This window comes from Peromyscus leucopus, chromosome 7 (assembly GCF_004664715.2).
Source record: "Peromyscus leucopus breed LL Stock chromosome 7, UCI_PerLeu_2.1, whole genome shotgun sequence".
NCBI lineage: Eukaryota > Metazoa > Chordata > Mammalia > Rodentia > Cricetidae > Peromyscus > Peromyscus leucopus.
Window position 1 is genome coordinate 108,538,308 of NC_051069.1, and position 27,546 is coordinate 108,565,853.

The following is a 27,546-nucleotide window of genomic DNA, read 5'->3' on the forward strand; positions in this document are numbered from 1 at the left end:
TTCTGTTCCCTGACCTACACTGTGGGGAACACTGGCTCTTCTGTGTTAGTACTGCTAATGTTAGAACAGGCACCTGATGATCATGATTGTTTTCCCGTGTGAGACGGGCAGGCACATACACAGTCTCTTACACACACAGCAGAGAATCACCTTTGGGTTTATTTGGGGGTCATAGTTTTTCCCTTTTGGGGTACAGAGTTGGGGTGAAGGGAGCAGGAGGGGCGGTGTACTTGGCTTCTAGGAACACTGTTTACTGCTAGCTCTTTCTGTGTGAGCTCTGGACCACTGGTGGTGAAGAGGCAGGCACCCCTCTGCCCAGTCTCTAACAGAGACCAATGTCACGTCCAGTCCAGTCAGCCCTGGTCTTCACCGGGGATTAAGACAACCAGATTCCATAATAAAAGAAATAAAGGCTGGTGACGGAGGGGCCCGGTGGAGGGGTGTCTCTCCAACTCCGGCAAGGAGATGCAGATTCCCTAGGGCATGTGTAAGCTGGGCTAATTGCATGTGCACACGCTCCATTCTCCACAGGTAGCTAGCAGGTCCTGTCCGTCCCACCCATCCAGCCTTACTCTGTGCCTGGCGCCTTTACTTTTCTTGTCTCTTTTTCAAGAACTGGACCTGACAAGGCAAACAGCCCTCATCAGCTCTCTGAAGAGCTCCATTCTTCTTGGTCCTTGCTCCATATGTGCTGGAGGCCAGCCCACGCCTCAGTCCTAGAGCTCTGGGGGAGGTAACCGTGCTGGGCGGGAGACAGAGGGGCTCACAGGGCAGCCGGCTGGATGTGGCTGCAGGAGACCTAGGCTATCTCAGCTTCTGCCACATCACTGTTGAACCTGGAGGGGCTGTGTAGGAACTGCCTTAGCAAGGGAGAAGTGTGGAGTCGGAGCTGTGGGCTGGGGTCCGTCAGCGGCTCTGCCTGCTGGGTAACGGTGGTGGAGGAAGTGAGGACTGTATTCCCAAACTGGTCCATCTCCTCATACTGTTCAGTCACTGTTCTGGTGGCTCCATAGGACTTGGAGCTAGCTGACCCAGTCTGTAATTCCAGAACGTTCTTTTGCTGCCCTGTGGGCTCAGAGCCCTTGATAATCATCCCAGCCTGGTCCTGGATATCTCTCTGGTGGAGCAGGGCTTGGCCTCTGTCCTGAGCTAGGTGTGTGCTTTTCCCTGGGATATAATGGCTTCCCTGAGGGCTAGAAGCTTCTGGAAGCTTCTTGGTAGCTGATTGGATAGAGATGAAAGTGGGGGAGGAGGTAGAGCCTTTGCAGGAAGGTGAGACTTGTTGGAGGCCGGACTCTTCTCTTGGCGTCTCCAGCCTCCTGGAGGGAAGGACCTCTGTGTGACTTCTGACCTTGGCTTGACCTTGCTCCTCTGCATGGCTCTGACCATTGCCTTGATTTTTGACTACATTTGGACCTTTGGCCTGACTTGAGCCTGTAGGTGTGGTTCTGCTGCTGGTGGAGACACTGGCCTCGTGTGCACTGGGATCCTTTGGTGTTCTCTGTGGATAGTCCCTTGTGTGGACCTCAGACTGGAGGCTAGACATGGAGCTGAGAGCCTTGTGTACCGCTTCTTCAATGTCCAGCAGCCTGGCCAGGGTCTGTTCCTTCAGCTGGGCAACCTCTGTACTCACCCGAGTCAGTTCCCCAAAGGCCTGCTCCATTGAGGCCTCAGTCTTGTGGGGTGCAGTGGGAACCTGAGGGGTGTCCCCTCCCAGCTGGGGTACACCCTCAAAGAGCTTCCGTAGGGCCTGCACATCCACACTGTGGGTTGCTTCCTTTTCCAGGGCTTGTACTTGGCTTAGGAGGCCCTGGAGCTCTTGATGGCTACCTCGTACAGTCTCTGGGTTCTCAGCAGTCTCCTGCTTGGAACAGTCGGTGGGCTGCTCTTTTGGGGAGCTAAAGTCACTTTGTGGTGAGTCCAAGTCATTGTTGAGAATGTTCACCTTAGGGAGTCAGGGCTCTGGCTGCTGCTGCTGGGTAACTGACCCCTGCTGGGCCTGGAAGCCATGGTGCTGAGTAGTTGCTGAGGCTTGGCCTGGGTCTGTCCCTTGGAGCATTCAGCTGGAGGCAGGCATTCCGGAGCTGCTTTGGGAGTTTTGGCTGATTGAGGGTTGGCTGTGTCTGGCTCACCTGGCTTGTGCTCTTGCCCTGCTTCTGGGATATCAGAAGAGACTGCTGAGGGCTTGGGCAGCCTATGAGGGGGGTGGACTTGGTTTAGATGGGGAGGTTTAGGAGGCACCGGGGGTTTCTTTCTTGGACGCATGGTGCATTCCGGTTTGGAGCTTTTTGTCTCTGATCCCTCAGGGGTTTTCTGTCCAGCAAGTCTGTTGTGAGTGTGAAGAAGGGGGTCCTGCAGGGACTTGGAGGCCTGCTGGATGGAGTCCTCATGGTGGTGGCCTTGAACTGGGTGGTCAGGTTCTGTCACAGCAGCTGGGAGATTAGGAGGAGGAGGAACAGAGGCATTATGGGAGTGCAGGCTGGCACCTGCTGCCTGGGGTTTAGATGCTGGAGTGTGGTGAGGGAGAGGGACAGTCTTCAGGGTAGCATCTGCCGCTTGAAGGCCCTCAGGCCAGATTGGGACCATCGCTTTCCCCAGAGGTCCCCAGGCCCTTTGTGTATGACCCCCAGGCTCGTGATATCCTGGCCTGGAACTCTGACCTGGTTGTGCCTCGGGTGGGCTGGGATCATGAGCAGAGAGCGCACTCTCCCTGTTCCTTGGCTGGGGCTCTTTTTCAGAAGGCTGGATAGCCCCAGGTGGGTCAGAGGTCCTCACAGGGTGAGCAGCATAGACACCATCCTGTATGGTCACCCGCCCCCCAGGCAGCCCTCTGGGGACTGCTCTGTTGTCCCCACTGACCTTTCTGGGGGCTGCTGGGATCCCGGCTTCACTTCTGGCCACAGGTCTGATGCTGCCTTGGGTAGCCCCAGTGGCAGGCTGAGTAGATGCTTGCAGAGGAACATCTTGGCTGGGCATGGAGGTGGCTGCAGGGTCAGAGCCCCGTGAATGCCTGTTCAGAACTTGTTGGTGCAGGCTTTGGGCCTCTGCGGTTGCCATCCGCAGATTTTGCATGGCTTCCTGGAGATCTGGGGTCCCAGACCCTCGAGGGGAAGCTGTGGCTCCCTCTGGCCCTCCTAAGGCTGCCTTCGCCATCTGCCCGCAGGGCCGGTATCCGTTTGCTTTCTTACTTCCTGCAATGGAGCCTGGGCTACAGCTTTCCCATTTGGAAGGACCACTTTTCCAAATGCCTGAGGTGGAGGTGGGCAGGGTGTGGCCCCCGAAACTCTCAAATGCCCCATCTCCATGGTGGGGTCTAATGGGGCAACATGTATGATGCTCTCAGTTGGGGGGAACCTCTGGGACCCCTCACTGTCTGGTGTAGAGCGTGGGTCTGCGGGTGGCTCCCACCGCAGACTGTGGAGGCCTGTCAGGTCTCCTTTGTCTATGCAGCTGGCCAGCAGCTGCACACTGCTTCTTTCAGGGCCCCTGCTGGTCAGCTGGGACTGAAGGGAGTAAGCAGTCAGGGCCACCAGGCCCTGCCCTGTCTCCTGCATCACCAGCCCCGTCTTGGCCACAGAGACTCCAAGCCCACAAGCCAACAGCTGTTGGAGCGCAGGATCCATATCTTCAATATTCCCGGGGTCACCTGGCCCTGGCAGCCTCAGTGGGTGGAGCTGGAGCTGGCCAGCTGTGTCCTCCTGGACCAGCAGTCCCTGCTGGTCCACATCTGCCCGACGCAGCACTTGGCGAACGATCCTGGGGAGCTCACCACACACCAGCTCCTCCTTCCGTATGTAGGGGCGCCCCTGCCCTGGGTTTGGGAACACATACTTGGCAAGGCAGAGCTCCCCTGGCCCTCGGGCTTCCATGAGGATTCCTCCATGGTGCAGGATGCCAGGAGTGGCGTGCAGAGTCCGAAGGGTTCTCTCGGCTGCTGTCTCCTGCCTCTCTGGTGTCCCACGATCTGCAGAGCCTTTAGGCTGTTCTTCCTGGAGGTTGTCTCCCCTGATGCTCTCAGCTGCCAGGGAGCCCATGGGGCAGTTCTCAAAGAGCCAGGTGAATTTGTGCACAGAGCCTGTGGGGATGGACTCAGGGCTTACCCTGGTCTCCTGCGTCTCCTTCTTGCCTGCCTCCAATGCCTGGAAAACCTCTTTCTGCCGAGATACCTGCCCTGAAGGAATCTCCACCCGGCTGCAGTACCTTACAGGTCTTCTCCCACAGGGCTGGCCTGATGCCTGCAGAGATTCAGTCTCAAAGACATGTCTGTCTGTCTGTCTGTCTCTAGCCTGGACCTGGCTGGTTTGCAGGTGCTGTTCTCCAGAACCTTCTATCTGGGTCAGAGATTGGGGCCCAAACATCCAGGTGCACGACTGTGCTTCAGCCTTGCTCACGGGGTCTATGACCTCAGATTCTTGCTTCTCGGCCAACTCGCTCATGGGGTAGGTCTCAAACAGCCAGCGGATGGTCTGCACATCGCCTTTTTGGGGGAGCTCCGAAGGGGGAGCTTCTGGACCCTTCCCATCCTCCTCCTGCCGTTTCTGCTGCTCTTGTTGGTGGATCATCTCCAGTGGCTGTGTCTCAAAGAGCCACCGAGTGGTGCCAACGTCCCCGGCCACCACTTCCTGCCGAGTAATGCCTCGCACCACATCGACGGTGCTGGGACTTCGACCCAGCTGGTCTAGGGGCTGTGTCTCAAACATCCACTTGTAGCCCTGTACATCGCCTCCAACTACCTGCTCTCTGCTGACAGACGTCAGGGCATGGAGCTGTCCTCTGCTGTCCTGCATGGCATATATGGGGCAATCTGTGCCCTGGGACTGCTCAGCAGAATCAGTTGTTTGTGCTCTGCTTATATTTCCACAGGTTGAATGCTCACCCTGCCCGATGCTGTCCAGGGGAAGGGTCTCAAAAAGATTCTTGAAGGTTTTCACGTCCCCCTTCAACCCGTCATTCTGGGGGACACCCTGAGACAGAGGCAATGCTGAAGTGCCATCACTAGATAGACGGTCATTCATAAGCCCCTCACCCTTCTGGTGACCCACCCGCTGCAGATGACCCACTTGGACCTGGTCTCTGGGAGCATCCAGGGGTTTCGTCTCAAACAGCCAGAGTGTAGAGCGAACGTCACCAGGAATCACCTCCTCCTTGGGTGGAGCCTCTGCCCCAGCTTCTCCTTCCCCTTTCAGAGTGTCCAGGGCACAGGTCTCAAACAGATGTCGCTGCTGCTGAACATCTGGACCAGGAGGGATGAGATCTGGCGACGGCTGGAAGTCCTTCTCGTCCACCAAGATCTCACGGATGGCATCCAGAGGCTGCGTCTCAAAGATCCAACGAGTCGCACTGACATCGGGCAGGGCTCCCTCCTCAAGGGAGATCCCCCGAATCACCCGCACCTGGCTGGGATCCTGGTTGAAGGCATCCAGAGGTCGGGTCTCAAAGAGCCAGCGAGCTGACCTCACTGCATTGCTTTGGATCTCCTCCCGACAGGCAGCCTTGACTTCATGGATGGTGCCCTCTGCATCCTGGATGGCACAGAGAGGTTCCGTCTGAAACAGCTTCACCGTCTTCTTCACATCACCCTTCAGCTCCTGAATCTCCGAGCGCAGCTCCAAGGGGCTCTGCTCCTGGATAGAGGGGCGGGAGCCCAGCCGGTCCAGAGGACGTGTCTCAAAGAGCTTTCTGGTACCCTGTACGTCTCCACTGGCTGCAGGCTCCTTCGTGGTGGCCTCTGTTGCCTCCTCCTGGCCTGTCAATGCATCCAGTGGCTTGGTCTCAAATAGCTGTCTAGCAGCTTGAACATCACCTCCGGCTGGCCGGGGTCCAGCTGGCTCCTGATCCGAGCTGCTGGTAAAGGAGCCTTCCTCAAACTTCCGAGAGGTGGCCTGAACGTTGCCACCTGACACAGGTTCCTTGGCAGCCGGCCTCTCGTGGTCACCAATGGCATCCAGTCGCCAGTTCTCAAAGATCCAGCGCATACACTGAACATCACCCTCGGTGGGCTCTTCTGAGCCCAGCACCTCCGCCAGGTCCTCGGCCACAGCTTCCTCGAGGTTCTTTCGAAGCTCAGGGTGGATGTGTTTGTAGAGACGGCGGAGCTCGCTGGCCTGCCGCTGTTGCTGGAACTTGGAGAAGGACTCCTTGGGTGGTGGCAATGGCAGACCCTCTAGGGCTGGGGGAGGGGGGTGGGGTAGGTCCTTTCCAATCCTCATTTGGATGGTTGGTGTAGGAGCTACCTGCGTCTGGGCATCAGCCATCCTTCTGAGAAGAAGAGGAAGAGGTGAGTGGAGTGAGGGCCAGTTCCTGGGATGGATAGCAGGAGAAAGGCCCAGGAATTGTGTGACTCTTACTAAGGGCTGCCCCCCTCTTCCCCCACATCTCTAGCTAGCCAGAGGCTCACTCTGCCTGGCTGGTGTATCCGTCCATCCTTCTGTCTGTCTGTCCATCACCGTGAGCCTCTGCTTCCTAGTCTCATCTGGGTTGCTGGGATCAAGCAGGGCACAACTGGCCTTGAGATGCTTTCCAGTCATTGAAGGGATTTGGATCTCCAGTGGGTAAACTGGATGAGTCATCTACATCTTCCTCTGTCAAAATTGTTGTTTCCCTGGGAGACTCCCAAGTGAGAGCTCTGAAGAACCCTTTCTTAGGAGAAGTTTAAACGAAGACTCATTTCCTATGGTGGTGAAATTCCCTCACAGAACACCAGAGGGCGGAATTAGCACGTTGGCCAGAGACCTTTCTCCAGCCTCCACTTCCTGGCTCTCAACTAACGCCAGCCTTTCCCAGGCCCCTGGGTCCACAGCCCTTGCTGGGAAATAGAGTTCCAAGGAGAGAAAGTTGCTCATGTTTAGGCAGAGCCAACATTTGAATTCCAGGGCAGTGTTTTTCTTTTTACAGACAGGGTCTCAAATAGCCCAGACTAGCCTCAAACTTGCTGTGTAGCCGAGGATGACCTTGAATCCTCCTGTATACCACCACCTTCCATGCAATTCGATTACTGGAATATGCTACCATGGTAGGTGCTGGGGATTGACCCCAGGGCTCTGAGCATGGTAGGCAAGCATTCTACCAACTGATCCACATTCCCAGTCTGGAATTAATGGTATCCGAAGTTTTTTTTCTCCCCACAACTCTTTGCCATTAAGGATGAGAAACATGAGGCCCAGAGTCAGGTCCTGCAGAATGAGTTGTAGGTAGTGCTGACTTGGAGACCCTAGACCTTACTGAGGGCCTGACCCCTAAGAAATAAGAGGGTTGGATACGCAGGGCTTTTTTTTATTGGCCATGGGGCCCCTCTCGTCCTCAACGGGCACCCTTAGGAGAATTGGGAGGTGATGTATCCAGGGTGTGTGCATGGTAGAAGATTGTGGGATTAAGATCCCTTCGGCCCAAACAGCTCTGGACACGAGAGTCCTGTCCCCGGCCCACAGAGAGCCCTCCCTAGTGTACATGCAAGCATATTTTGGAGAGTCTCTAGGGCAGGGCTTGCGGCCAGAATCTGGATCCTAACCCCTCCCCCTGCCCCAACCAGCTTCCAGCAAGGCACACCTCTCCTAACTCTCCTCACCCCTCCAGCCGTCTTCGGGTCTGTTTCATGTATGTCCTATCTGTCTTGTGACAGGTGTTATGACAGTCCCCAGAGGCCATTAGGGAAAGAATGTGAACTATGTGCTGCTCTGACCCACCGCTCCGCCCTGCACTTGGCACTAAATATAGCTGAGGTCCAAGCCTCGGCCAGACTTCATGACACTCAGGGAGGTTCCAGCTCAGCCAGGGAGACCTGGTGTGCCCATGTCCCATGCCATCTCCTTCCATACTTTGGGCTCCTAGGAGACTCTGCCTTATGCTTCCTCTGAGGTGTCAAGGTATCTGGCCTGTAGGCCAACCTGGAGGATCCCCATCACGCAGAGATCCGAGGGTGTGGGATGAGGCAGGAATGTGGCTGACAAGTACCAGACAGACAGACATCCTCCTGTCCTTCTCCCTTAGAGGGAGAAGGGAGGGCTGCTTGCCCCACCCCTCCCTGGTCTGTCCACCATGGATATCAGGGTCCTGAGGAGGTGAAGTCTGACATTTTCTGCCTGGGCCCCAAGCAAAACCTCTGGGTGGTCCCTCCTGTCTCTGAGCTCTGATGAGGAGACCACACAGAAGCCCAGGCTCTATCTGGTCACCCCGAGGGTGGCTTGAGCAGCTGTCCTACAGAGATTACCGGCTGCACCCAGCGCCAACTCCCAGGAACCCCCGGAATCCTTGCTAGGGTCACAGAGGTCAAAGAGGTCAGAGTTAAGGATCCTCAGAAGCCAGTGAGTCTGATTGCCTGTTGTTAGGGGAAACAGGCCAGTGAGGGGCAGGAGCTGTCCGTGGAGGCTCAGCAAGTGGGTGGAAAAGGCTGAGGCAAGTTTTCTGGCTCCTGGCCTTCCTAGCTCCACTCCTGGCCTGAGACTCCCACAGACAGTTTGGGGCCAGGTTTAGGATATAGTGAGTTTCAAAAATTGTCCGTGCATAGGTCTCCTATGCTGAGACAGCCAATCAGGACCACCTACTGCTTGCTTAGGACCACCCACCTCCACCCCAGACCCCTCTTTGGCACTGGCCTACTCTGGATGCCTACCACTGGGTGACTTCAGACCTGATCATCCATTCTGCCCTAGGCTTAGTTTGAGGGTTTTTCCCACGGGGAAGACAATGGCCTGGGACAAAGTCATCCTACCCAGGCCGCCTCACGGGAAGCTGCTCACAGACTGGCCTGGGCATGAAATCTCTGGGGCCATATATGCCAAGATTGTCACCAACAATGCTGGGAACCGGGCTTGTCCAGGCCACGTTCTGGCTTTATTGCTGTTCCTGGCCCCGTCACCCCAGCTTTTGTCTGTCCCTCTTTCCTGTGGTCCCTGGACTGACCTCAGGCTTCCTGAGGAGCAAGAGGAGTTCCATATTTGCATTTTTACTTATTTTTGAACAGACTCTCATCTAGTCCAGGTTGATCTCAAACTCAATAAGTGGTTGGAGATGACCTTGAACTTCAGATCCTCCTGCCTCTGCCTCCCAAGACCGAGATTCACCAACTAAGCTGTGTCCCAGGCCCATAGCTGCATTTTAAAAATTAAAACTCCAGGGCCGGCAAGAGGGCTCAGTGTCAAGGCAGCTCCTCCTGTTTCTGAGGACCTGAGTTCCGTTCCTGGGATCCACATACATGGTAAAACAGAGGAACAATGTGCTCTGATTGCTACCCTTTCACTATGGCACATAGACCCACTCACATACACACAAACAAAAATGTAATTAAAGAAAAAAATCAAAACTCCAGGTGACCACCTGAAACTCACTCTGGATTATACTAGACCAGAGAGAATCTGCTTCTTGAGCCAGCCTGTGGTAACCACAGCAGCTGCTGAACACATACAAACCTTGCTACCTTCTAGAGAAAAATCTTGGTGAAACTTCTCTCTTGGGACCTGCCCTGTACACCTGTGCCCACATGCTTCTCAACATCTTCCCGCTAGGCTCACTCCTGACACCCATGCTGCAAGGATCAGAGGGCACGGCCCAGAGCTGGGGAGGTTACTCACCGAGGGTCGGGTCTGGGTGCTTTCGGTGTCTAGCGGGTGCAGCCTTGGAGTCTGTAGTCCTTGGGGTTCTCTGGTGTGAGTTCAGTTCTGTTTCTGGGTCCCACGCCTTCTCTCTACCTTGGCTCTGGGTCTCTGTTCTCTGCCAGCCAGGCAGCTGCCTTTATCTGGCTGGCTGGGGGTGGGTGAGGCGGGGGCAGGGAGAGGCTATGTTCGGAGTATTAAGTGGTCCAGTTATTTTTAGGGCTTGTGGAAGTCAGTTTTCCATCCTGGGGAATCAGTTACAAGTTCTTTGGGCTGAGGAGGGGTAGGGTGGAGGAAGAGCTCCATTCATCCCAAGTCTGCCCCCAGTATTGGGGTGGGTGACTCAGTCATGGATGGAGACATCCAGACTATTTTGAGGGGATGAATAAGGGGGTCACTTGACACACGGGTGTCCCTGTTCTCTCATCCTTTGGCTTCTCTCTGTGTTGTTGTTACTACCGTGCCCCAAGCCTGGCGGCTCCCTGAAGACAGGACAAGACTTCTCATCGTCCATCTCTACCAGTGTAGACTTTTGAGTAAAAAGCCCAGGTTTTTGTCCTCTGATTTTCTCTGTGCAGAAAGAAAGCTGGGCTGTCTCCTGTCCATTTTTACCCTAGCTCCACAGCTCAGGTCTGCGAAGCTATGAGGAAAGTAAACTGAGAGGACTTCTGAAGGAGTAGGCCTTTGATTTATCAAAATATCTCTAGGCTAGCTCTGTGGTGTCCCTGCCAGGGTCCATGGCTACTTCTGGACTCTTTGCTCTGACTCAGGGCCCAGACTCTCTGGGAATGGCTGGGAGGCCCGACATGGGAGCTGACTGTGGGGTTATTTCTGACCCTGGAGTCATCATCTTCGTGGTCACAGATGGGGTGGCAGACATCACACCTGCCTCCTCCTCAGTTACCCTGGCAAGCTCCATCACTTATGTTGGCACACAGGCCTGTGGAGGGATGCCAGGGAAGGAAGAGGCTTTTGTCCCAGGTGGGAAGACAGGCTCCTCTCCGGGTGAGAGTGCATTCTGTCTTCCTTCTGAAATCCAAGTTCCTTCAGATGCCAAGGATGACGAACCTTTCCCATGGCATCAAGACCGTCATGCTCTCTCTCTCTCTCTCTCTCTCTCTCTCTCTCTCTCTCTCTCTCTCTCTCCCCCTCCCTCCCTTGATTGCCCCCTCCCCCAGGATCCTGGCTGTCCCTGGAAGGGATGGAAATGTCAGAGCCTCCCTCTCACAGGATGTGCCAGAGGAAGCAGGACCATCTACCACCACAAATGACTACCTCCCTGGGTGATTGTTGGGAGCACTGAATGAACGGTCATATGAAAGACCTGTGGAGATAGCTTACCATGCAGTGTGTGTTGGGAAACCGCCTGGTTTATGTGTGTTAGAAAAGCACAGGTTGGAGGTGATGGCTCAGCGCTTGCCACCAAGACCTGAGCTCAATCCCTGAGGACCCGAGTGCTAGAAGGAGAGAACCAACTTCTACAACTTGTCCTGTGATCTCCAAACACAAAATACACTTTTGAAAACAAGCAAACAAACCAGATGTAATTAAGCTGACTATGGTGGTGTAGCCTTCATCCCGGTTACACAGGAGGCCGAGACAGCAGATCGCTGAGTTTGAGCCTGGCCTGCTCTAGAGGCTGGCCAGGGCTACGTAGTGAAATCCTTTCTCCTTCTCCCCCACCAAAAAAGTAATCAAAAAAAGAGGAAAGAAAAGCATACAGGCAAATTTGCTTTCACAGCATCAAGGGTGTTAACTCCTGTGAGAAATTCCCCAGGTTCCGTCATTGAATCGATGGAGGGGTTCTCCTCACATGCATCATTAGAAACACACTGTTGTCTAAATTGTTCAGTAATTCCAACACTCAGGTAGATCCAAGAGGATCGAGAGTTTGTTTTTGTTTGTTTGTTTGGTTTGGTTTTGGTTTTTTTGAGACAGGGGTTCTCTGTGTAGCCCTGGCTGTCCTCGAACTCCCTCTGTAGCCCAGGCTGGCCTCAAACTCAGAGATCCACCTACATCTGCCTACCAAGTGCTGAGATGAAAGGTGTGCACCACCACTGCTCACTGGGTTGTGAGTCTTTTAAAGTTTATTTTTATTTCTCTGTGTGTCTGTGTATGTGAGTGCACTACCCCAGGAGGCCAGAAGAGGTTACCAGGCCCCCTGGGGTTACAGGTGGTTGTGAGCTAACTGATGTGTGTGCTGAGAACCAAACTATGGTTTTATGGGAGAGTGGTGTGGTGGTTTGAATAAGAATGGCCCCATAGGCTCATATATTTGAATGCTTGGTCATTAGGGAGTGGCACTACTTGACAGGAGTTAGGAGGTGTGGCCTTGTTGGGAGAAGCGTGTCACTGGGGGTGGGTAGTGAGCTTTGGGGATTTCACATGCTCAGGCCAGACCCAGGGTTATTCCCTCTTCCTGCTGCCTGCAGATCCAGACGTAGGACTCTCAGCTCCTTCTCCAGCATCATGTCTGCCTGTGCCGCCATGTCCTGCCATGAAGATAATGGACTAAACCTCTGAAACTGTAAGCCAGCCCCAGTTAAATCTTTTCCTTTATAAGAGGTGCTGTGATCATGGTGTCTCTTCACAGTAATACTGTGAAAAAAAAACAACACTAACCAAGACAAGCAGCAAGTGTTTTTAACTGCTGAACCATCTCTTTAGGCCCACAATCCAAAAAAAAAAAAAAAAATTATTTGAGCAAATAGCAGTTCACATGCTGGGTGGGGTGGCTCACTCCTTTAATCCCAGCACTCAGGAGGCAGAGCCAGGCAGATCTCTGTGAGTTTGAGGCCAGCCTGGTCTACAAAGTAAGTTCTAGGATAGGCTCCAAAGCTACACAGAGAAAACTTGTCTCGAAAAAAAAAACAAAAAAAAAAAAAAAAAAAAAAAAAAAAAAAGAAAAAAGAAAAAGAAAAAGAAAAGAAAAGAAAAAAGAAAAAGAAGAAAGAAAGAAAACAATAAAAAATTTCAAGTCAGAAATGTAGAAAGAGGCTCTGTAGACAAGGGGGTAAAGCACACACCTGACGGTGTAGGCCCACAGCACTCTCTTTGCTCTGTTCTGATGTGAAGTCCTTAGTTTTTTTTTTTTTTTTGTAGTTTGTTTTATTTTGGAGACATGCCCTCACGTAGCCCTTGCTGGCCTCCAACCCTAAGCTAAGGATGACCTTGAATTTCAGATCTTGTCTCCATCTCCTCAGTGCTGAGATCAAAGCGGGGTGCTGCCATGCCATTTTATGGAGTGCTGGAGATGGGACTTGGGGCTTCCTGAAGTGGTCTCATCTGCAGCCCAGGCTGGCCTGGAACTCAGCCATGTCCCATGGTCTGGGCTTTAGCACAGGCATTACAAGAAGTGGCTCTGAGTGTTGTTTATGTCTGCAGCTCAGACAGGGCGAGGTCACCTGTGATGCCTGTGGCCCCCTCTGTCAGGAGCTCTTCAGGTCAAGTCTGTTCTAAATGACATTTTTTAAAAAGAAGATTTATTTATTTTATGTACGAGTGCTCTATTTGTATGTACTTCTTTATGCCAGCAGAGGGCATCACTAGAGATGGTTGTGAGCCACCTAGTGGTTGCTGGGAATTGAAATCAAGACCTCTGGAAGAGCAGCCAAGTGCTCTTAACTGCTGAGCCATCTCTCCAGATGAGACAAGGTACACACTCCTCCCTGGATGCTGTCAGTCGTTTGGGATTGAGGCTGGAAGGCTGGAGCATGTGCTAGTTAATGGCTTCCAGAAAGGGCAAGCCCTACCACCAAAGGGCCTAAGCGCAGGGCAGGGCACAGGGCACACGAAAGCTGCTTTCTAGCTACCCAGCGCCTCCTCTGTAGCCTGATGCTCCAGGGTTCCACCTTTGCCAGCCCCTCCTCCAGGCAGGCTCTGTTCATACCAGGATTGAGCAGAAGTAGGTCCCCAGCCTCCCTCCACTCCAAGATGAGCTCGGTGTGAGTAAGTCCAATGGATTAAGGCCTGATCAGGAGACACACTGCCTGAGTTCAAATCCTACCCAGGACACCAGCTGTGTGACTTTGACTTTGCAGGACTTCCTTCCTTCCTTCCTTCCTTCCTTCCTTCCTTCCTTCCTTCCTTCCTCTCTCTCTTTTTCTTTTTAAGTTTTTTTTTTTTTTTTTTTTTTTTTTTTTTTTTTTTTTTTTTTTTTCGAGACAGGTTTCTCTGTGTACTTTGCGCCTTTCTGGAGCTCACTTGTAGCCAGGCTGCCTCGAACTCACAGAGATCCGCCTGCTCTGCCTCCCGAGTGCTGGATTAAAGGCGTGCGCCACCAACGCCCGGCTCTTTTTAAGTTTTAAAGATCACATTTATTATTGTGTGTGAGTGGTGGGTGCATGTGACATGGGTACATCTGGAGGTCAAAGGACAACCTGGAGTTCATTCTCTCCTTCACCCTGGGAATCAGGTTAGGTTTGGCTGCAAACAACTTTAGCTGCTGTGGTGGTTTGAATAGGTATGGCCTCCATAGATTTATGTGTTTGAATGCTTGGTCCATAGGGAGAGGCATTATATATAGTAGGTGTAGCCTTGTTGGAAGAAGTGTGTCACCGTGGGTGTGGCTTTGAGGTCTCATAAGCTCAAGTCTTGCTGGTGTGTCTCAGTCTCCTGCTGCTGCCTGCCAATCCAGACGTAGGACTCTCAGCTCCTTCTCTAGCACCATGTCTGCCTGTGCCGTCATGTCCTGCCATGAAGATAGTGGACTAAACCTCTGAAACTGTAAGCCAGCCCCAGTTAAATCTTTTCCTTTGTAAGAGCTGCTGTGGTCATGGTGTCTCCCCACAGCAATAGAAACCTAATAAGACAGCTGCTGAGCCATCTCACTGGTTTTCACGCCTAGGGTATCCTGTCTGATGGATGGAGAGGCTGGGCTTTCAAGATGACCTAATTAGCTTTCTGTTGCTGTGATAAACACCATGACCAAGAGCAACTCAGGGAGGGAAGGGGTCACTTCATCTTATAGTTCCATATCACAGTCCCTCACTGAGGGACTTCCCCAGGAACTCAGGCAGTGGGAGCCTGGGGGAAGCAACTTTCCCAGCTTCATCCCTGGCTCCCATTCAATTCCTTTTCCTAAACACAGCCCAGGCCCACCAGTGTTAAGCAAATCCACAAAAGGATTTAAAGGATATTAATGGATTAATTAAGATATAAAATGGGGAGAAATACACTCACAGGTACAGAACAAAGTAAACAGCCGTCGTCACCCTCTGTTCTGCCCTGGGGATGAATGGAACTAGCCGTCCAGTCTACAACCACCTCAAGAGAGAGAGCGCAGCCCCCTCCTCAGTTTTAAGAGTCACATACCCAGAGTGGGGCGGGGAAACACACCTCTATTGGGTCAGATGACCGAGTGAATTCCCACAACACTTCCCCTTTTTATCTAAATAAGAAAGTTTAACGGGCAGCGCACGCCTTTAATCCCAGCACTCGGGAGGCAGAGGCAGGTGGATCTTTGTGAGTTTGAGGCAGCCTGGTCTACAGAGTGAGTTCCAGGAAAGGCGCAAAGCTACACAGAGAAACCCTGTCTCGAAAAAAAAAAAAAAGTTTAAAACCTAATACAAAGCTGTACACAATAAGAACAATTGTCAAAGTTTGCCTAGAAGAAAGAAATGATAATAACATAAAAAATGAAACTACAGCCAGCAAGAACAACATCGAGCAAAGAACACATACTAAATATCCAGGCCAAAGGTAATTGGCAAGTTACAGAGCTTACTCCAATAGCTGTCCTATCCTGAAGGATCTAAATCTTGTACCTGAAATGCTCTTAGCTAAAATACGAGAGGATTGTAACTGTAACTATCTAGTCTTCAACCCTCTCCAAGGCCTGAGAAGGAAAATAATATTACTTGAGTAAGTAGGAAGTGCAAAGAAGCTACTTCTGAAGCATGCAGGGCATGACAGAACAGCTGGCTGCTGGACAGTCACCCAGGGTTTCTCTGCAACGTCGGGGCAACCACTTTTGGCTACAGGCCTAGACTATCTGACAGACCATTCTCAGAAGCAGGAATTTTGAAAGACTGGCCTACCCTGTCTTGGCAAGGTTCGGCAGTTGCTTTTTCCTTTGTCCTGCTTGTCTTGACTGGACAGTGAACTTACTTGTCAGCAGCCGAGGCAAGGGCAGTTCTTTGCCCAACAGGCCACTTTTGCCAAGAAGACAAACTCCATGTGTAATGTCTTCAAAACCCAACATCTCTCGGGAATAGATCAGTGCTGTCAGAAGCAATTGTGTCTCATATCAACAGAAATCTAAGTTATTAAAACATTTAAATGCCATATTCTCTGGGTCTATGAAGTGTTTGAAGATTACCTATCCATGCAACATATATCTCTGTATATCTAGAAAACCTAACTAACATAAGTATGACAAGCATGGGTGATTATTAACCTGTAACTCTTTTTTTTTTTTTTTTTTTTTTTTTTTTGGTTTTTCGAGACAGGGTTTCTCTGTGTAGCTTTGCGCCTTTCCTGGAACTCACTCTGTAGCCCAGGCTGGCCTCGAACTCACAGAGATCCGCCTGCCTCTGCCTCCCAAGTGCTGGGATTACAGGCGTGCGCCACCACCGCCCAGCCCTAACCTGTAACTCTTATCAACCTATATAACTTAAAGACTAAGGCTTCACATTATAAAATTGAACAGTCTGTAAACAGATGTACAGTATAGGGACAATGACCTTGAAATTGTGACAATATATTAAAATTTCTTAATCAGAGGTAGAAATGTATAGTGCAATATGACAACAATATCCTTAATTTGTATCAATGCACAAAATATTCTAAACAAAAGTAGAACATACTGGCCTGGTGGTGGTGGTGGTGGTGGTGCACGCCTTTAATCCCAGCACTTGGGAGACAGAGTCAGGCAGATCTCTGTGAGTTCAAGGCTAGCCTGGTCTACAGAGCGAGATCCAGGACAGGCACTAAACTACACAAAGAAACCCTGTCTCAAAGAAAAAAAAAACAAAAACAAACAAAAAAAACATAGAACATACATACAGTATGAAAAATATAAATATAATATACAAAAATATTTTAAGCAGGAGTAGGAACATATGTATAATATGACAAATATAGTTTTGTATTTGTGTCAATATACAAATTATCTCAAACAGGAATAGAAAAATAATTTTACATTTGTATCAATATACAAGAATCCATACCAATGCTAATTATCTAAAGCTGATAGTTGCTAAATTAATTTCCAAGTACATACAATAATTTACCTTATTATCCTATCCTATCTATTCCCCTTTTTTCTTTTCCAAAGGAGATTCCTGAATCTAAACTTTATTGTTCCACCCCCAACCCTATTACAACTTATAACCAACCCCTTACAAATGACAATTATCCATAACCCTGAGAAAACAAAAACCTTTTGTGAGAGGGAGAAGGGGCATTGCTTTCTTAAAATTGTTCCTTACTGTTTAGGAGGAGGTGACGGTATCTCTGTGAGAATTTGCTCCACCAATGACCTTATGGTATCTGGCCCCATAGAGGCATGTTTTTTCTGGGCATGTGACTGCTTAAAACTGAGGAGGGGGCTGTGCTCTCTCTCTTGAGGTGGCTGTAGACTGGATGGCTGGTTCCATTCGTCCCCAGGCAGAACGGAGAACAGCCACCTCTGCTGTTTACTTTGTATTATATCTGTGAGTGTATTTCTTCCCATTTTATATCTTAATAAATAAATCCACTGATAACCTTTAACAGACTCTTGTGGATACACTTAATAAGTGGTACCCAGTGTTGGACATTGATCCACATAGACCTGAGAAACCTTAAAAAAGGTTCTGAATGCACAGAAACGGAGCCATACTGGGCTTCCTAGTCTCAGCCTGCAGATGGAGATGGCCACCAGCTGCCATGAGCTAAGTGGTGTGGCGGGGGTAGGGGGGTGGGGGTGGGGTGGGGGTGGGAGGGGGGTGGGGGTGGGGTGTCCCCGCAGTCTCTCCCACAGGCTGTGGTACAGAGAGGATTCTCCCAGCCCCTACCTGCAGGCTTAAGCTGTCAAGACAAGCTCCAGCAGCACCTACTTGGCGGATTTAAGGATTTTGCTCAGACATATAAAAGGCTAAACAATACACAATAAAAACAGATTCAGACTAAAAAAACAAAACAAAACAAAACAAAAAAACTCTAAGTGGGTCACAGTCTGTTTAAAAAATATGCATAGGCTTGAGAGAGAAAAGAGAAGGTGTAGAGTCATAAAAAAGAGATGTATAGTTTTAAAATAATAAAATAAAATCCTTAAAAGGGGAGTAAAGTACTATAAAGAAAGCCATGTAAAGATGGAAGGTGCACAGAGAGTCTGGATACTGTATATTGTTGTGTTGTCTTTGGATTTTCAACTTCAGAGAGACGTTTGATTGTGGGGGCTGCTAAGCTAAACCAACATGTGTATTTTAAAGGTATCTGGACTTTGAAATTTGGGTCTAAGGATATGCTGCTTTGGAAAAGAGGTTCTACTTTTGTTTCATAGAAGATGTGGATTCCTTCCAGGTTAATATGGCTCCATCAAGGAAGACCCCCTGAGAGGTCTCCAATGGGAGCAATGGCCCAGATGATCCAACATCCTGAACAGCATCAAGGCAGCTGGCTGAGATGATCCAGCCTCACAGACTACTCCAGTCAGGACTTGACCATAATTCCAAGTTTTCTCAGGGTCCCCCAAAGATTACTAAGACCCCCAATCAGCAGGAAGTAGCCTAAAAAACTACATCTACATTCCCCAAAAATGGTTTATGGATGTTTGTCTTTATTTAGGGGGTTTGGTTACAAATTGTTATTGTTCATAGTCAATCTCTTTCTAAAAGAAAAAAGGGAGTATGATATAGAAATGATAGGAAAAAAGGTAGATTATTGAATCTACTATAATCCAAAAAACAACTATTAATCTGAGATATTTTACATTGACATGAATTTTGGTATAATGATACAAATTTAAAGTTAATTTTGTTACACTGTATATAAGTTTCTATTCTTGTTTAAAGGATTTTTGTATATTGATACGAATTTAAGGTTATTTTTTGTTACAATATATTGTATGTATGTTTCTACTCTTGTTTAAGGTATTGTGCTTATGCAGCTCAATTAAGAATGTAATGTATTGCCAGGCGGTGGTGGCACACACCTTTAATCCCAGCACTCGGGAGGCAGAGCCAAGTGGATCTCTGTGAGTTTGAGGCCAGCTTGGGCTACCAAGTGAGTTCCAGGAAAAGGCACAAAGCTACACAGAGAAACCTTGTCTTGAAAAACCAAAAAAAAAAAAAAAAAAAAAAAAAAAAGTAATGTATAATTAAAAACACAGATTATAGTTAGTCATCTGTAATAGTCAATATTGTAGTCATGTTAGTTAGGTTTTTTTAGGTATACAGATGCTGTGAGATGTTCTGTATGTCAAATGTGTTGCTCTGATTAGTTAATAAATAAAACACTGATTGGCCAGTAGCCACGTAGGAAGTATAGGCAGGACAAGCAGAGAAGAGAATTTTGGGAAGTGGAAAGCTGAGGCAGAGAGACACTGCCAGCCACAACCATGACAAGTGAGATGTAAGGTACTGGTAAGCCACAAGCTGTGTGGCAAAGTATAGATTAATAGAAATTGGTTAGGCTAAGATAGAAGAACGAGATAACAAGAAGCCTGCCACAGCCATACAGTTTGTAAGCAATATAAGTCTCTGTGTTTACTTGGTTGGGTCTGAGCAGCTGTGGGACTGCCAGGTAAGACAGAATTGTCCTGACTGTGGGCCAAGCAGAAAAACTCTAGCTACATACAAAGATATATTTCAGGTAGGTAATCTTCAAACACTTCAAAGACCTGCAGAATATGGCATTTAAAATGTTTTAAAAACTTTGACTTTTCTGTCCAGTGAGACACGTCTGCTCCTGGCAGCACCAATTACTTCAAAGAGGATAATGGCCATTGAAGAAACTCGTTATGGAGTTTGCTTACAACGTGGAAAGGCTAGCTAGCCATTCGGGCAAGAAACTGTTCTTGCCTGGACTGCTTGACAATATGTTGTATAAACTGGACATGCAGGACCCACAGGAAAATAACCACTGAACTTTGGCAAAACAAGGCGACATGGTCCTTCAGGTTCCTGCTCCACAGAGGAAACTGCCAGACATTTTGCAGGACACGTAGGAAAGCAAGTAATGAGCTTTGCCAAAATAGATGGGACAGTCCTTCAAATTTCCTGCTTCACTGAAAAGTCTGCCATATACTCAAGGCCTGTAGGCTGAAGACAGAGGCCCCAACATTACAGAGGACCTTTGGGTGACTGTCCAGACAGCCAGATGTCTCTTGTCTAGAGTTTTGGAAGTTGCTTGCAAACTTCCTCTTTACTCACATAATATTATATCCTTCTGGGGACTTTGATGGAGTTGAAGACTAGATAGTTATAATTATAATTTTCCTTAGTTATGATAAAAGATAAATTAGATATAAAACTTCAGATTCACTAAGATATATAATTAAATGTTTTCTTTAATTTTGTCAAATACAAATAGACTATATATTGTAACTGTGATTCTTGCTTGGTAACAGTTTAGTCATATATCATTTTACTATGGTAAAATGAAAACCTTCCTTTTTGATTAGACAGAAAAGGGCAAGTGCTGTGGGATGGTCTTTCTGTATGCTGTGAATATGTGTTACTACCATGGATTAATAAAGAAGCTGCTTTGGCCTATGGCAAGACAGGTTATAGCCAGGCAGGAAATCCAAGTAGAGATACAGGGAGAAGAAAGGAGGAGTCAGGGAAAACTCTGCAAGCCACCTGGGGGAGCAAGATGTAACAGAACACAGGTAAAGCCAGGAGACACATGGTGATGTATAGATTAATAGAAATGGGTTAATTTAAGATGTAATAGCTAGCCAGCCATAAGCCTGAGCCATAGACCAAACAGCTTGTAATTAATATGAAGCCTCTGAGTGTTTGAGTGATTATTTTATAAGCTGCTGTGGGTCAAGCAGGACACAGAAAAGTTTCCAGTTACATATCTGCCTAAGGATGGCACTTCCCACAGTGGACTGGGCTCTTCTACATTAATTAGCAATAAACAAATGCCCCACAGACATGCCCACAGGTCAGTTTGATGGAGGCAACTGCTCAACTGAAGCTCCCTTTTCCCTGATGCTGCAAATTGACAACCAGGATCAGCTACCACAAAGAATGAACAGCATTCTCCAAAAATTCATATTCCAAAGGTCCAGCATCTTCGAGGGTGACTATGTCTGGAGATTTTTATACATATATACATATACAGCTTTATAAACATATGCTGTTTAATTAGGTTGTTAGCAATTTAGAAAACCAGTTTGTGGGGGTACATCCCATTAGTCAGAGAGAACTGAGATCGCAGGTAGCCCTGGAGCTGGGGAACGGTTTTGATCGCTGGCAAAATCTGCCAGTCCACAGTTTTCTGGTCTGCCTTGCGCTGCTCTGAAATCTCGTATTTCTCCTTCTCTGTGTCCAAGACCTCACTCCTGGTGCCTGGGTGTGCTCAGCTGCTTCTTGAAGTGAGCGTCAGTCAGGTATTTGGGGATTTTAACCTTGCTGATACCAACTTTTGTAGAGGTGATGATGAGAAAGTTCTGGTGTGTTCTGGGCAGAGGAACTCTGTTGAGGGCAAGAGGTCCAGTCACAAGGAGCAAGCCGCTGCCCAGCTTCTTCAGGAAGGCCACTCTTGCCCCTGTGACACCCGTGAGGATGATCAGGATGATCCCAGGAGTCACGCTGGCAAGCAGACTTCTCACTCGCAGGCTGAAGGGCTTTTTGCATAAGACCTCGGCATTTTTTGAAGCTTAACCACCCTGAATACCACGTTCTTATCACCACCAACCGGTTTGTGGCAGTAACAAGGACCTTTTCCCTTTTCTTCTTTTCAACCTTGGGTTTTACAACTGAGTTTTCCTTTTGTTCAAGGCCTTTCTGGAATACATAGCACATCAGAAGTATCTGCCAATTCCTCTAACCAGGACAGGGTTCAGCTGCAACTGGGGCTTCTCCTTCTTGGGCTTTTAAACTTCAGGGTCACTCTTTTTGGCTGCAGCAGCAGCAGCAGGGGCACCAGCAGCGGCCGGGGCAGGGGCACCACCACCAGCAGTGGCAGGGGCATCCGCAGCAGCGGCAGGGGCACCAGCAGCAGCGGCAGGGGCACCAGCAGCAGCGGCAGGGGCACCACCAGCAGCAGCGTCGTCACTCCCAGCCTTCATGGCTGCAGGCATCTTCTCCTCGGTGTCAGGCTTCTCGACTTTTTCACCCGCCATCTTGCAAGATGGAAAAGAGACTAAGGTCCCGGCTTCTGGTCTAATGTGGAGATGGGTTTTAAAAATATATCTATTGATGAGGAGAGACGCTGAGGGAAGGGGCCAGGTAAGACTTCTTAAGGAGCCAGGTGTTGGTGGCGCATGACTTTAATTCCAGCACTCGGGAGGCAGAGGCAGGTGGATCTCTGTGAGTTGGAGGCCAGCCTGGTCTGCAGAGTGAGTTCCAGGAACGGCACAAAGCTACAAGGAGAAACCCTGTCTCGGGAAAAAAAAAAAGACTTTTTAAGGGATGACATCAATAAGGCACATTCCCAACACAGAACAAGGTAGACACTGCTGCTGATCCAGCTGCTGATCCAGCTGTTGTCCTGCCGTTCTGCCCAAGGGCGCTGGAAACCAATTGCAAGCCATACTTCTCCACCTTTGCTCCTGCTCCCACCACCCAAGACAGCATGCACCCCTGTCCCATAGTTTTTAAGGTGTCCCATGTCCTCAGAGAAGACCATGCCCATAATGCCAAACAAAACAAAACAAAACAAAACAAAACAAAACAAAACAAAACCGCTGCATCCAATTGGGCCAAATGGCGGAATTCCCACAACAACTTATTTTTATTTCATTTTGTATGTGTGAGCGCTTGCGCATAGTTTCTGTGCACCACACAAATGCCTGGTACCCACGGGAGACAGAAGAGGCACCATATCCTCTGTCATTAGAGTTACAGATGGTTGTGAGTCACCTCGTGGGTGCTGGGAACTGCATCTGTGTCTGCAAGAACAAGCGCCAAGTGCTCTTAACCACTGAGCCATGTTTCCAGCCCCTGGATATGGATCTTAAAGGAAGCTCATAAAGTTAAGTGGGGGGAGGGGTGTCCAATGCCCCCAGATCACTGCCACAGTCAAGAATACTGGTTAGCTGGATGTGGGGATGCATGTCTGTAATCTTAGCACTTGTGAGAGGACCATGAGTTTGAGTCCAGCCTGGTTTACAGAGCAAGATAATCCCCCAGTTATTTTTTTTTCTTTTCAACAAGGTCTCATGTAGCCCAGCCTGGCCTCAAAAATCACTATGTAACTGAGGATGACCTTAAACTTGTGATCCTCCTGCTCCAGCCTCAGAATGTTGGGATGACAGGCATTTACCAACACAGCTGGGTTGTGCCATGTTGGGAATGGAGCCCAGGGATTTGTGCATGCTAGGTGTACACTCTGCCAACTGAGCTACATCCCGGCTCTTCTAGAAGGTTCTAGTCAAGGGCAAGTAGTAGCAGAATTGTGATAGAGTCACAGAGACAGGGCGTAGTGGTAAAAAAAATGAGCCAGCACATCAGTCAGGGACCCACAGGGTCCGAGTGATGGCAGGGGAGTCCCTGGTGTGGGGGGTCACCTGTCGGAGGAACTACAAGAGGGTGGCTGCAGCGGCATACACCTGCAATCAGGAAACACCGTGAGCCTGTCTCAGAGATCAGCAACAAAGCCTGCCTAAGTGCCTGGTGCTCTGCTGGACAAACCGCAGCGTCCTACAGTTTTTACTGCTGTGATGAACCGCCATGACCAAAAGCAACCCAGGGAAGAAAAATTTCACTTGCTCTTCCACATCACAGTTCATCATCCGAGGAAGTCAGAGCAGGAGCTCTAGCCTGTGCTGTGCCCCAGGAATAGTCTGCGGGTCACACTCAGAGCTGGGAATCAGAGACAAGACTGGGCTGGTGTCTTCGGCACACAAAGGATTTGAGGAGTGATGATCTCTCAAGGCCTGTGAAGAGAGTGGGCTCAGTGCTGGATCTGGGAGGAGGAAGATCAGAGAAACGCCCGAGGAGAGGCTGCAGCCAGAGAGGAAGGGAGGAAACCTAGGGACTAGCTGGAGACCGTGTGGAGAAAAGAAGTTATTTTGGGCGGGAAGAGTGGTGCAGTGTGGGTAAGGCTGGCTGCCAGGAACCACAGCATGCCCTGAGGGATCCTGGCAGAGCAGGCGGTGGAGGAAGCCAACCATGGTTGGGTCAGGAGGGGACAATCTGAGCCAATGTGGACAGACACAAGGAAGACGACTCCAAACAATTCCTGTGGGTCCCTCAGTGTTCTCATCCAAATGAAAATCAGTACAGGGGCCAGGACTGTTGCCAGACAGACAGACAGGCAAACAGACCAACAACCATCAGGAAAGAGTCATACAAACCGAGGATGGCTGGGATAGGAGAGGGGTACATGGTTCCAGAGACAGAAAACAGCAGTTGAAACAGGTGGCATTATTCTTGGTGCCCAGAAGGTGGCAGCACCTCACCATGCTGCAGGACCACGATGGCATCACCACCTCCTCTCAACCTATGGGTCGAGACCCCTTTGGGGGCTGAACAGCCCTTTCACAGGGTCGCATATCAGATATCCTGCATATCAGATATTTACATCACGAGTCATAACAATACCAAAATTACAGTCGTAAAGTAGAAACAAAATAATTTCATGGGTCACCACAACATGAACTGTATTAAAGGGTCCCAGCATCGGGAACGCTGAGAACCTTCACTCCATTGTAGGCCACAGCAGCTACCTCAGCGTTTCCTGTCGGGGATGTTCTCTTTATAACGTGACTGTGACATTCATCTAGTTGAAAAGAGTCTGTGTGCCATTCTCTTGAAGACATTTTGTGACTTCTCAGGACAGGTCACAAAAGGCAACAAAGCTCCCACCTCTGGGGGTCTTGGAACGCAGCTGCCATGCCTCGAGGAAGGAACCAAGGCCCCGGCCCCTACAGCTGCCTGTGATTGAGCTACAGAGCAAGACCCTGTCTCAAAATAAACAAACTTTGTCCTTACTCAGTTGTCTGATATTCGCTCAAAGCTTGGAACCTGAACTAGTTGAAGAAAGTGTCTCCTCCTGGGCACCTTCCTCTGACTAGGTGGGAATGACGTCTCAGAACTCTTACCAGACACGGCTGTTCCTTCCTGTCCCAACAGCGTTACTGCAGAGCTGAGGCTGGTCTACTCTTGTCCCTCTTTCCTGTGCGTGGGAACTGGGTTAGAAGAGAGACGGGGAGTCCCCGGAGACCACTCTGCCACGATTATTACCGAAGGTGGAACATGATGCCCAGCTCCGACTCTGACACAGTCATTATTTTGAGTCAAAAGTGATTGAGAAGTAGATTCAAGAAAAGCTTTGTCTCCCACCATTTGCCTAGAACAGGTACAATGTATCACGGCCGTTGTGATGGCCGTTCTTGGTTGTCAGCTTCACTCTATCTGGGATGAACCCAGAAGTGTAAGGCACACCTGTGAGAGATACACTGCTTGGTTTGAAGTGGGCGAAGCCACTTCTAATCCAGACCTTTGAGGTGGGAAGACATACCTCTGATCCCGATCTAGAGGAGGGAAGACACATGCCTTCAATCTGGGCCACACCTTCTGCTGGAAGCCTACATAAGGACATGGAAGAAGGAAACTTGCTCTTCGCCTGCTTGCCCTCACCTTGCTAGCACACCCATCCCTTCACTGGCCTTGGAGCCTACTTCTTCAGGCTTCCAGCATACGCAGGAAACCAGCTCAGACACCCAGCCTCGTGGGACTGAGCAGCTACTGGATTCTTGGACTTTCCATTCACAGCTAGCCATTAGACTGCAGCCTGTAAGTCATTTGGGTAAATCCCCTTTATATATATCTCCATTCCGTAAATTCTGTGACTCTGGAGAACCCTGTTACAGCTGTCTTTTCTTTTCCATCTTTATGCATAACTTCACACAGCCGTCCTTACACCAGGAGAAATAAACACTGAGGAAGTGAGACCTTCATTAACCCGGAATGCACCAGAGAAACCTTCATAACAACCTTTATCTGTTGGGTTACATATATCCACATATGTATATATGTATGTGTAAGCATATACATACATATACACATATGTGTCTGTACACACAACCCTCCGAGTCCACTTTTGTTGCGTGTGTAACTGGTTTTACGACTGAGCACTCTGTTGAACAACCAATGAGGGGGCTCATCCCCGGGAGAGACGGATTCTCCTTCTCCCAGCAGTCAGTAGCTCCCGTAGTTCTTTATCCTGGGGTGGCATCCTGCAAAACTTCCCTTCTCCATGGTTTCTGGCCATCGACACTGCCACTGTCCCAGTCCTGCTGCATTTCAAGGACAGAATGCTTCATGGCAGACGTCACGGTTTTCTGGTTCTTAGGATCTTTCTGTCCCTCTTCTGAGATCTTCCCTGAGATACAGATGCAGGAACCTGTGATGTGGTTGTATCTGTTGCAGCTGGACTCCACACAATTTGTTGATCTCTGCCTGTGTCCAGCTGTGGTTTTCTGCGGCGGCTCCATTTGCTGTAAGGAGAGGCTTTGTTGATGAGAGGTGGGAACCACAGTCCAGGAACCATGGCTTGTGCACAAAGAACAAGATTTATTGTGTTTCCCTTCATGCATGAGCGTTTTGCCAGCGTTTATATCTGTGCGCCGTGTGTGCAGGGCCCTTGGAGGGCAGAAGAGAACTTTAGAGCCATAGTTACAGATGGTTGTGTGCCACTGCGTGGGTGCCGGGGACAGATCACCGGCAGCCAAGTGTCCTGACTGCTGAGCCATCTCTCCAGCTCCAACCCAGAATTTCCAAGAGTGATAATTATCTTTTCCTTTCCCACTTTACTTACTCCTAAACAGTACTGTACCTTTAAGTTAGCCACAAATAGTAAGAGACTGGTGCATTCTGGGAAGTGGCTGCACAAAAAGAATGTTTCCTCGTTTCCCAAGTGTTGACAGCTGTAAGGGGAGGGCAAGTGACTTCATATGCACGAAATAAATACACTGTATTTTATGTAGTCAGGTCTGTAGCATTTGAGTGGAATGTAAAATGGCACAGAGTGGCTGGTGATATGGTGGTTAGAAAGAAATAAAAACCAAACCAGACTGATCTCTACCCCAATAGCTTGTAAGCGCTAATCTACTGTCTCACCAAGTGCCTCCCTGTGGCTTACCCAGCAAGCGTTCATTTCTTACAGTCTGGAGGTGCAAAGTCCAAAATGAGGACACAGGCAACTCCAGTTCCTCGCAGCAGAGTTCCATCTCTCACGATGTGGTTGACAGCCCTGTGAACCTGCCTTCATGGAGACAAGGAACTTAGGTCTCTTTTCTCTCCTCTCTCTCTCTCTTTCTTTCTTTTTTTCTTTTCTTTTCTGAGACAGGGTCTCACTATGTAGACCAGGCATGAAACTCACAGAGATCCACCTGCCTCTGCTTTCTGAGTGCTAGGATTAAAGGCATGTGTGTACCACCACACCCAGCTTCTCTCTTTCTTTCTCTTTGGTTTTTCCAGACAGGGTTTCTCTGTGTAACAGTCCTGATTATCCTGGAACTCACTTTGTAGTCCAGGCTGTCCTTGAACTTCCAGAGATCCTCCTGCTTCTGCCTCCCAAATGGTGTGATTAAAAGCATGTGATACCATCACCCCCACCACCCCCCCCGCGCTGCGGGGGCCCCCCCGTTTCTCTCTTTCTTTTAATAAAAGAAATTTATTTATTTATTTATTTATTTATTTATTTATTTATTTATTTATTTATTTATTTGCATGTTGAGAGTAAGCATGTGCTATGGTGTGTGTGGGGTCAGTGGACAACTTGCAGGAGTTGTCCTCTCCTTATACTGTGTAGGTGATAGGAATCAAATTCAGGTCTTCAGGCTTGGTGGTGTCTTTCC

General features: G+C 49.4%; 1 protein-coding gene and 1 pseudogene across 1 annotated transcript; both read right to left on the minus strand.

Annotated features, from left to right (window-relative positions):
• Window positions 1–138: 138 nt before the first annotated feature.
• Window positions 139–9,713, minus strand: Xirp1 (xin actin binding repeat containing 1). Its single transcript, XM_028854715.2, is given in 4 exon segments — window positions 139–1,953; window positions 1,956–3,164; window positions 3,167–6,258; window positions 9,567–9,713. Coding segments are annotated over 3 exon segments (5,451 nt in total). The 5' UTR covers window positions 6,255–6,258; window positions 9,567–9,713; the 3' UTR covers window positions 139–799.
• An 11,164-nt stretch (window positions 9,714–20,877) lies between these two features.
• LOC114681289 lies at window positions 20,878–21,864 on the minus strand (annotated as a pseudogene).
• Window positions 21,865–27,546: the final 5,682 nt, after the last annotated feature.